Source organism: Elephantulus edwardii, unplaced genomic scaffold, assembly GCF_000299155.1.
Source record: "Elephantulus edwardii isolate Elephantulus edwardi_28Jun2011 unplaced genomic scaffold, EleEdw1.0 scaffold00257, whole genome shotgun sequence".
Lineage (NCBI taxonomy): Eukaryota > Metazoa > Chordata > Mammalia > Macroscelidea > Macroscelididae > Elephantulus > Elephantulus edwardii.
In genome coordinates, this window is record NW_006400007.1 from 3,020,792 (window position 1) to 3,032,687 (window position 11,896).

The window sequence follows — 11,896 nt, forward strand, 5'->3', positions numbered from 1 at the left end:
GTTTTGACCCACCAATAAAATTCCAAGTGCAATTGTTAAACACCGCGGCTGCAACCCACTGATTTCATCTAACAACTTTTGGCAGCAATGAACCAATCCGAGAATCAGCATTAACTCCATGACAAATTCAAGGGGGGGTGGGTGTGGGGCAGAAAAAAAAGCACTCAAATCTTAAGGTTGGGATAAACAACCACTTCTCAGATATATTTCAGCAAACACAAACAGTTTTCCTGTGCTGATGCAGTAAGGGATTTCCAATTTTCTTCTGGCCCCTAAGTCTGCGTCTCATGGTAAATTTAACAGAGTTCTTTCGCTGTGAGGTTGTGGGGAGGCTTGCAGGCTGAGTACCATTACTTCGACTCAAGCCATTTCGTCTGTATTTCTTCATAAGAGGGCCCGAATTGGATTCTTCCAATGTCCTTTTAAAGTTTGCTGGCAGGGTTCTTTCAACTTCTTGAGCTTTCATTTGACCAGGAATTGATATCTTTAAGTTTTTTTGATCCATGATGGTATTTGTTGAATTAGTAGGCACAAGGCCAACTGACAGACTATTATTCAAAGAATCATGTATCCTTAAAGTCAGGGTTTTAGTGCAATTTTCCTCAAGTAGCTCTGGATCTTTTGAGGGTATGACTACAGGCTGAATACTCCCTCGAGTGACCTCAGGTGGGTTCTCTAAATAATTTTCTGAGAAGGCATTACTACGAACAAGGACAGGTATCTGGTCCTTAGTGTTCAGCCTAGGCCAGGGATCCTCCTCCAGTGTCTGAAAAACAAGATTATAAACAGAGTAAGAAACAGTTTATATCCTAGTATTCAAATCTATGGCATATGGTAGTTGGACGTATATGAAGTTATTATAATGAGGGAATGATATTCATTCATGAATTTACTTGTCTGTTCAACACACTTAACTACACACATGGCTTGATGGCAGAGTTCTGAGAAAAGAGAATATAAAGGTAACAGTTAAAATGGGTGAAGGAAAAGACAATATGGAATAGAGGATAACCAGACAGTGTACGTACTGTATTTGATGTTATGGAACAAAATATGCATGGATGATTTCTTTAAAAAAACAATGTATTTTGGGGGTGGGGGGCAGTCAAGAACAACAACTAAAAACCCAAAAAAAATTACTTTGTAAACTTTTACTCAAATCACGGGGTCGGGGAAAGGTAAGTTACACTGAGCTTTTCAGTGTAACTGAAAACTGAAGTTTTCAGACTAATAACTCATTTATAGGTTAAAAGTCAATGAACACAGGTATTTTCTATCCATTGCCAAGTAGCCAAAAAAGGTGATACTTTAAGGAGTAAGATTTCAAAAATAACTATGGGCACACATTTACTCTTATCACTGCACTTGCCCATTCATTATGGACTCAAACATGGAGAAGATCAAGAGCATTATATTTTGTTGTTGCTGTTAGGTAGACCATTGAGCAGACTAAGGCTCATACTGACCCTAAGATCAACACATTGAAATCTTGTCCTATCCTGTGCCATCCTCATAATCTCTGCACTGCATCTCTTTGGGGCCTTCATCTCTTTTGCTGAACCTCTCCACCTTACCCAGTCTGGTTTCCCCCCCCCCCAAGAACAAGGCCCTCCTGACAATCTGCCCAAAGTATGTGAGACAAAGCTTCACCATTCTTGCCTGTAAGGAGCTTTCTGCTTGCACTTCCTTCAAGACAGATTTGTTTATTCTTTTGGCAGTCCATGGGATATTCAATACTCTTAAGAGTATCATATACTGTTCACATTTTTATTTCACACATGGCAATAACAAAATACAGCTGAAATTGCTCTTGTTATTTTGTACAAAAGCCATTATTTGTTCATAAGGATTGTGAAAATTGCTTTGAGAAGCAACTAAACTACCCTAATTTTCTAGTAATTCAAATGCCTCCTGCATAAAGAGCTTTTCAATTAAACACAGTATAATATAATTAGGAAAGGATGAAAAGGACCAAGTTTCTATTAAAAGACATCACGACTTACAGATTCACATATATTTTGGGGGTTTCCCCCTAACAATATAAAACCATGTAATTATAAAGCCAGAATGGCCTTCTGAAATAAATTCATTCATTCATTTATTTAACTATTACGAGGGGTGAGAGGTTTACACTAGGTTAAGTAACAAATAACGATTTGCATTTGTCTATTTATTGACAATTTCCTGACATTTTTATTTCTGAGTATTTGAAATATTCAAACTGACTGCCATCCAGGTCGTTCTGACTTACAGTGACTTTCCATCAGGTTTCCTAGCCTCTAAATAATCACACAGAAGACTGTCCATCTTCCTCCTGTGGAGCCCCTGGTGGACTTGAACCTTCAGAAAGGTCTAGCCTTTGAATTAGCAGTGCAATTCCTATAGACTACACCAAGTTCCCTTCTGAGTATTTAGAAGTATGGAAATCGTGAAGTCCAATATTAAAGCAATTTTGTCACAAAGGAAATTTCAATGTATATACTTTGGACATGTTTTGAGGAGAGACCGGTTCTTGGAGAAGGACATCATGGGAGGGTGGAGGGACAGCGGGCCCTCTATAAGGTGGATTGATTCAGTGACTGGGATAATTGGGATGGGAGTGTCACAGACAGTGCGATTGGCACAGGACAGAGTGGAGTTTAGGGCTGTTGTACATAGGATCGCTATGAGTCACATGCGACTCGACGGCACATAACAACATTGTTTTGCGTATAGCTGCCAAACAATGGGTAAGAATCTGTGATTTAAGAAAACTGGTGAATGGGGCTTATTGGACTCTCTTAGCGGTATAACTGTCAATTGAAGACAGAAATGAAACATTATGTGGTAAACTTTCAGGTATTTGTATAAAAAAAGAAATCGAGATGTGCTACTCTAGATCTACACATACTTAGAACAGCCTCCTCTCTCCAGCCAAAAAAAGAACATTCCTCTTACCAAACTCAAATCTTCCAAAGGACTATTTTTTTACAAAATCAGTCTTAAAAGTTTAAAAAAACCTGTATCCTAATCGTGTAACATTTCCTTCAACAAGATACTTATTTATCAAATTAATTAAAATACCCATATATTCTAAAAAGGTCAAGTAATTTCTGTAAGAATCAACCCTCTTCTAAAATTGCTATATTAAAGTGTACTTAGAAGACTGTTTCTTTATTTACCTAAAACTGAAATGAAAAGACATCAAGAATCTAAAATACTGCAGCATTTTTCAAGAATTTAAAATACTGCAATCCAATAATAAAGCTCATAATGTACCAAGGGATTGAGCAGAAGGATTAATAAAACTGAAAACCACAGGAAGGAATTAGAAAGAATGCTTTTAATAACGTGTCGATTGCAAGAAGGGGCATCCACTTCCTAAACAACGGGCTTCCGGCAACTCTATGAATTTTGAAAAATGTCGATAACTGTAGAGGGACTTCAAGCCTTTTGTTCATAGAATCACTATGAGTTCTGCTCAACTCAAAGGCAATCAACAATAATAATCAATCAATGTCATAAAACGGAAGGTTTGACTGTAATAAAACATAAGGTTTGAATGGTTAAATGAGAATCAACTGCCATTATAAACTTTCACTCAACTCACAATAAATCCAAGTAAAAGAATAAAGAATTGTATATGTGTTCATCCCTTTATTCTTCTTGTTGATAAGTGCTGTTGAGTCAAGTATGACTCATAGAGACCCAATGAACAAAAGACGTGAACTCTGTTCTATCTTGTGCCATCCTCATACTTCCTGACACACAGAGCGCACTGCAGCAATCACAATGTCAATCCACCTAGTTGAGGGTCTTCCTCTACTCTGCCGACCCTCCACCCTTCCCAGCATCATGTCCTTCTACAAGGAATAGCCTCTTCTAGTAGCATGCCCCAAGTATGTGAGGCAAAGTCTCATCACTTCTGACTTCAAGGAACACTCCAGCTGAGCCCTCTCCAAGACACATCTGTTTGTTCTCTTGGCCATATGTGGGATGTTCGGTTCTTTTCTCCAACACCACAGTTCAAAGGCATTCAATTCTTTTTCTGCCACCCTAATTCATTATCCAGCTCTCAGATGAATAGCAAATAATCAGAGAGACCATGGCCTGAATCAGAGGCATCTTAGTCCTCAAACTGACATTATTACTTCTCAATAATTTGGAGAAGTCCCTAACTGCCTTTATTCTTAGGTTGATTCAAATGCCTAACTTCATCATAGAAATGCTGAGTAAAGGATTATCCAGACATAACTATGACCAAGAGTTAATGATACATTAATATAGAAAAAGAAACTGCAGCGTGACTAAGAAGCAGATAAATGACATATAACTAATTTAGGCACAAGCAAAAGTTACTTTTAATTTATAAGAACAAACCATACTGCCTTAACATGCCCAACAAAATTGGATGAAATCGCTACAAAATTAACAGTGGAACACTTTCAGAATTAATATAATTTAATTTTTGTTGTGGTTTTGATTTTTTTAAAAATTCACTAATTATTATTCTGACACTACAGGTGCACTGACTTCTCTCCCCACTTCACTTCATCTTTGAACTTTCCCTTCATTTTTATTGGCATTCTCTGGAAATACACTGCATCTGTTAGCACAGGCAACTGTTTTTTTTTTAGACTTACCCGAACTAATTATTTGTACTATTAGCCATTTTCCATGTTCATAATATTTATGTGATGTAGAAAGATTCTTGTGCCACTGAGTCAATTTCAACTCCCTGTGACAGAGTAGAACCACCCTATAGGGTTTTGTGGACTGTAATGTTTACAGGAGCAGATTACCAGGATTTTTTCCTGCTGAGCCAGAGCAGGTGAGTAGGTTCAAACTGCCAGGGCTTTTCAGTCAGCTGCTGAGCAATTAACCATTAAACCACCAGGGGTCCTTAGAGATTGTTGTTATTGTGTACCATCGAGTTGTCCAGAGGTTTTTCAGAGGCAGTTTAATTGCACAGGAGGAGACTGACCATCCTTCTCCCATGGAGCAGCTGGTGGACTCTAACCATGTACCTTTGGGATAGCACTGTAGCCATCCCCTATAAATACATACTTTGTAAATTTAAAAAAAATTATGCAGATAATACTATCAGCAACAAGATTAAAACTATTTTTTAATTACATGTTCAATTAACTAAAACAAAATTCTTCAAGATAGTCATTTGTTGTTTTTTTGGTGGTTTCTTTTTTTAAAAGATACATAAAAAGGCTTTATTTGCAGGGAAGGCAGCCTTACTCTAACAAGCTGAATCCCAATTCATCATGTGACACCTCAGACTCTCCCTTCTCCTCTTCTCTGCCTGGGCAATGACAACTTCAGTGTTCTTCCCACTCAACTGTCATTGGCCTCAATGCCAACACTGTACAGAATCTTCCTCATGTCCTTTGTGTTGGGGGAGGCATTGTCTCCAAGGGCAGCCAGTAGGTAACAGGTGACAGGCAAGCCTCATGTGTGCAACCTGTGATCTCAGAGGCATAAGGGAAGGAAAAGCTCAAGATATTTTTGAGTTCACTACTTCAGAGATAATTTTCACCCTCCATCTACCCTAAAATCTACTATTATACAACTAATCACACACTAAGGGTCCTGAAGTGGCCTAGTCTCTAGGGAGCTGCACTGCTAACCCAAAGGCTACACCACAGGCATTCGAATCCACCACTGGCTCCTCAGGAGAAAAACAGTCAACCCTCTCTTGTAATTTAGTCTCAGAAACCCAATCAAGGGTCTGCTTTAAGTTGATTCTAACTCTATACAATGAAGTTTTGAATTTGAATCACACACTGCACAATTTACCTCTCCAGATTATAAGGTGCAAGTGAAATATATCAAAGTGCTTGATACATTTTTTTAATGCTTTACAACATTCATAATCCTGAAAGAAGATCAATGAATTCTAAACAATATTTTTCTGAGACCACATCTAAATCACCTTTCTATTCAATGTAACGCATACAGCTGGCACTAAGAATAGTACTGGTGTGAAGAAGGCTCTCACATTACTTAGGAAAAAACCCATTATTTTATTGAACCTAGTTAGCAAGTCCTATTACACAATCTCAAAAGTGCCTTTAGGCAACATTAACTAAAGAAATTGTGATTATTAAAGGATAAAATTTAAAAAATTACAGATTAAAAAAATTATTAGATTCTTAAAAGTATTAAGATCTACATACTTTGACCGGTGGTGTAGAACAAGGAGACGGAGTCATCACACAGGATTCTTGACTATTATAGGAGGGACTATCAGTCAGGTTCAGATAGAGCTCATCTTCATTAGTGAAGCTGCCCTGGAGGTCTACTGCAGGAGAGATGCAGATTACTATGGCACTAGTATTATCAGCTCGGAGCATACGTTGTCTCCAGCGGCCTAGTGCTCGATTCACAAGCATTTTGGCACATGATTGTCCATGCTCACCCTGTATTTATAAGAACAAGCAGAAAGAAGATTACAAATCAGATTTTGTCAATACTACATTTGAATCAAATTAAGAATTAGATGTGTAATATAGAAAAATTAATTGCAAAATTTCAATTATTATCCATACTTTCTAGAACTATGTTAAAACAGTATTGCTTTAAGATTTTAAGTACATAAATACTTCACACTATAATAAAAACAAAGTTTTATCCTGAAGCTAAATTGTCTTCCATTTATTCTTATATTTTTAGTTAACAAGAAGTTTGGGCTCTACTGTAACTTTAACATAGTTTTATAAAAACTAAAGAAACACAACCAAAAACAGGAAACAAATATTAGGTTATTGTAGATGAACACCACCCAGAAAGAACATTGCAAAGAATCACTTTCCACCTCAATGAAAAACTTATCTGCAAATATAAAACAATGACTCAAAATAGACATGTCAAAGGGTATGAACATAATTCAAAGACATGGAAATACGAAGAGCTCTTAAGTCTACGTAAAAATGTTTAATGTTACTCATACAATGAAAAGGGCAATACCACAAATAAAGATACTATACTATACTTTAACAATACTGTATTTTACTATATAAAGATAAAATTAAATTAAAAATTAGATGTGCGAGGTAAAAAAAATTAACTGCAAAACTTCAATTATTATCAGCAGAAAGCAAGCCTAGGTGGAAATCAATCAAATGACCCCATTATGAAATATGGTGGTTTAGTATCACTCATGGATTAAAAAATTGCTAAATTTCAAAGACCAGGAAAATATAGTCTAAAAAAAGTACCTTTTGGAATAATTCAATGATGAATACTTTTCAGTGTACCTCTACTCCTTTTTCAAGAAAAGCTCTATAAAACAGTCATCTATAGAAGCTAAGTGTTTCAGAAAAAATATAATACGGCAGGTATTAATTTGGGAACAGGGAAAGGCAATGTATATTAAATAGTAAGACTGCACAATATTATCAAAGTGAAGGAACACATTGGGAGGAGGAGCACAAGCATTAAAAGCTACAAAAGTATATTCTATTATATATATAGTCCTGTAGTAACTAACACCAACAATTTATGAACAGATATATAACCATGCAAGATGAACCATTTAACTGCTCTATTCATTTGTGTCAATTTTAGCTATTTTTCACTTTTTAAGAAAACTAAGCATTTTGTCTAATTTTTCAAATTTACTGCCTAGTGGTCTAATAGTATCATGTAAGAAGTTCTGGTAAAATCTGTGATATATTGAGCTACTAACTGGAAAGTTAGTGGTTCAAATCCACCTGTGGCTCCTGGGGAGAAAGATGCAATTCACAGCCTCTCAAAAACTTACTGTCGTTGGCTAGGAGTTGGTTCTAGCTTGACATCAATGAGTGAGTGAATGATTTTGAGGGAATTTATTCTGTGCTTTTTCTAATTCCCTAGCCCAGGTGATCACCTAGATCATCTTCTACATAGTGGACCATTTATTCACACAGTTTGCTTTTGAGCAATGACTTCTTCCCCACCACTGTCCCCATTCCATGTGAATATATGAGGTTATGGAAGCATCCTTTTATGTATCACAAAAGAAAAAATGCTGCCAATTAAACTATTCAGACTACGTGAGTCAGTTAGAATAGGCATTCCAATTTTAAAAATGCTGTAAGAGGTAAAAAAGATAGTACATGTAGAATTAATTTCTAATTCTTAAATCTATCATTTTCTCCAGGGCATCTGTCCCATCACTCTCCAAACACCATTCCACTGAAGATTCACTGAAGGCTCCCTTAGCTCTCACTTGTCAGTGTACCTCTACTCCCTTCCAAAAAAGCTCTATGACAGTCATGTATAGAAGCTGTCTTCACTTCTTACACTTTGTCTCAACCCATTAGGATACTGCTAACTTGACCCTGCTGCCCTAATACTGTGTCAGGAGCTCTGGTGGCACTAGGGTTAAGATACTAGGTTGCTAGCCAAAAGGTCAGTGGTTCAAACCCACCAGTAACGCCACAGGAGAAAGAGAAGGCTTTCTGCTTCCAAGATAATTTACAGACTTGAAAACTTATGGTGAGTTCTGTCCTTACAGGATTACTATAAATTGGAATTGACTTGGTGGCAGTTTAGTTTGATTTCTGGGTTATTGTGTCATTTTCTATTCCTCTACTATACATTCTAAGTTATGTATTTCCATAAAACAAACTTCACTGCTGTGACCTTACAAAACAGGGGAGAAATTCCCCATTAGGAGCGCTGATGGCTTAGCTGCCAACCCAAAGGCATGGAGTTCAAGTTCACCAGCCTCTCTGTGGGAGAAGGATGGGAAATCTTCTCCCATACCATTAACTGCTTTTGAAAACTTGTTGGAGGGTCTGCTATGGGTTGGTTCCAACTCGGTGGTATACAACAACAACAACATAGATGAACCAGAGACATCTCCAAGTACAGGCATGCCTACATCTGAGCTAACTTCTCACCAAAAATACGTCTCTTCTTGTTAATCAGCCTACCAGTCAACTCATTAAGAAGGTCTGGTGCAATCTTTTTCTCCCTTCTTTTCCCCACTTTTGCCAATTCCATCACCCATATGTTTATTTACTGTTCTTTTTCTAATTTTAAACAATTGCTGCCTTAGATCAATCTTGCAAAATTTCTCATTTGAAATAACAATAGCAGGCCTCTAGCAAGGATGTAGAACAGCTCATTAATCAGAAACACTGCTGTTAGTATGTGCAATCAAGTCACCTGTGACTCATAGCAACCCTATGTACAACAGCTCTGAAGCCTGTCCTGTCGTGAGCCAGTCTCATTGACTCCAACACACCTACCCACATTGCCCCAGTTACTGTATCAATCCATCTCATCCAGGATCTTTCTCTCCAGTGCTATCCCTCCACCCTTCTGGGTATGATGTCCTTTTCCAAGGACTAGTTCCTCCTGGTCACATTCCCAAGGTATATGAGACAGAGCTTAAAAATCCTAGCCTCCTAAAATCCTACTACACTGCCGTGGTAGTCAAGACAGCATGGTACTGGTACAAAGACAGACACATAGATCAATGGAATAGAATTGAGAACCCGGAAATCAGCCCATCTACTTATGGGCAATTGATTTTTGACAAAGAGATGAAATCAGTTAGGTGGGGAAATGACAGCCTTTTTAACAAATGGTGTTGGCAAAATTGGAAAACTATCTGCAGAAGAATTAAACAAGATCCCCACCTCACTCCATATACAAAAACCAACTCAAGGTGGATCATGGACCTAGGACTAAAACCAAGGACTGTAAACTTCATTCAAGAAAAGCTTGGAAAAACTTTAGTAGTCCTAATCCACAACATAAAGAGTCTTCTCAGTATTCTGAAAAATTTACAACCAGGAGAAGATAAAATAGATGAATGGGACCTTCTAAGAATCAAATCCTTATGTGCATCCAGAAACTTTTCTAACAGGGTAAAAAGGGAAGCCACAGACTGGGAAAAAGTTTTTGGTAATGACATGTCAGACAAGGGACTTATATCTAGAATTTATAAAATACTCGAGCACCACAACAAGATAAAGGAGAATAATCCAATTGAAAAATGGGCACAGGATATGAACAGACACTTCACCAAGGAAGACATTCAGATGGCCAACAAGCACATGAAGAAATGTTCAAAATTCCTAGCCCTGAGAGAGATGCAAATCAAGACAACCATGAGATATCATCTCAGTCCAGTAAGACTAGCAAAATTTAACAGAACAGCAAGCAACAAATGCTGGCGAGGTTGTGGAGAGACTGGAACCCTTATTCACTGTTGGTGGGAGTGTAAAATGGTGCAACCACTGTGGAAAGCATTGTGGCGCTTTCTCAAAAAGTTGCAAATAAAGATACCATTTGACCCAGCAATTCCACTACTGCGAATATACCCTAAAGAGACCATAAATGACATCCAAGTAGATATATGTATACCCATGTTTATCGCGGCTTTGTTTACAATAGCAAGGAGTTGGAAACAACCTTAAATGCCCATCAACAAATGAATGGGTAGAGAAGCTGTGGTATATTCGCACAATGGAATACTATGCTGCATTGAAAAACAAGGAACTCATGCAATATTATTCAAAATGGGTGACCCTGGAGGACATTATGCTGAGTGAGGTACCTCAGTCACAAAGGGACAAATGCTATATGGTGCCACTGTTGTAGAATGAGGCTGGCATTGGGGTGGGGGTAAGACTGAGAAAAACTCGATGAAATATGTTTAAGGCATTGAAGTCTATGGGGGAGAGAATAGTCTAAAAGTATTATATTTTAGGGCATTATTTTTATCGCAGGAGTATGCAATGAGGGTTGCAGAGTGGATTATATTTGGGGGTAGGGGGTGGGGTTTGGGGAGGTGCAGGGGGAGATCGTGTACCAATGAGGGAGTTTTTCTTTTGCTTTTCAAGGAGAGGAGCAAACAGGGGTGGGGGGGGGGTTGTGCTGGGAGAAGGGTGCAACAATGAATGAATGGAATTCCAAAATCTCTGTAGATGTTCATCGAAATGAAAAATAAACAAACTAAATTAAAAAAAAAAAATCCTAGCCTCCAAGGAGAAACATGGTTTCACCCTCTCCAAGACAGACCTATTCATTTTCTTGGTGGCCCATGCATCAATTATTCTTCTGTCATCATTAATCACTGTCCATCTCTCTGTTGCATAGCAACCATGGCCTGGATCAGGCACACTTTAATCTCCAGACGGACATTGTTGCTTCTCAGTACTCGAAGGTCCCTGACAGGAGATTTTCCCACTGCAATTTGTCTTTTGATTTCTTGACTGCTGGTGCCAGGAGTGTTGATTGTGGAGCCATGCAAGCTCTAATTGTTAACAACCTCAATCTCTTCTCCATCTATCATGGTGCTGACAACTGGCCCAGTGGTGAGAGCTTTTGTCTTCATGATGAGCTTCAATCTATACTGAAGACTAAAGTCCTCAACCTTCTGGAGCAAGCATTCCTCAGTTTCAGCAAGCACTGTTGTATCTTCAGCATAATGTAGGTTGTTGAGTCTTCTTCCAATCCTGATGCAACATTCCTCCTCATAAAGCCTACCCTCCTGAACGATCTGTTCTGCATATAGACTGAAAAAGTATGGAGCACTAGCAATGAGAAAAGAATTAACATTGAAGTGAGGTGACAGACCTTATAATAATTACTCCATTTATCACAAACTACTTTTTCTACTTAGTGGTAAGTACACTTTCTCTTTCACCGCCAACTTTGCAGAAATTTTAATTCTGTTAAAGACAAAATGACTTTTCTTTTTTTCTAGCATCTAAAAAATAATTCTCTTAAAAATTTTTATCTGTGTTGTATTTTTTCTTCCATAGGATGATTAATAAGTCTCCTAAAATGCAGCTTTTCAGTAATTTTCCACACTCTGATGATAAAGTCTTAACAGACCATTCAAAATCTTTTTGCCACGCTTTCTCAAAAAGTTGCAAATAGAGATACCATTTGACCCAGCAATTCC

At 37.8% G+C, this 11,896-nt stretch overlaps 1 protein-coding gene across 1 annotated transcript in view; it reads right to left on the minus strand.

Annotated features, from left to right (window-relative positions):
• Positions 1-208: 208 nt before the first annotated feature.
• The window catches only part of PPM1D (protein phosphatase, Mg2+/Mn2+ dependent, 1D), a 49,512-nt gene continuing 37,824 nt past the window's right edge, over positions 209-11,896 (minus strand). The window contains exons 5-6 of the mRNA XM_006899455.1: positions 6,168-6,410; positions 209-766 (exon numbers count right to left, since the gene is read on the minus strand). Coding sequence (XP_006899517.1) covers positions 209-766; positions 6,168-6,410 — 801 coding nt within the window. The remainder of the gene's footprint in view (positions 767-6,167; positions 6,411-11,896) is intronic.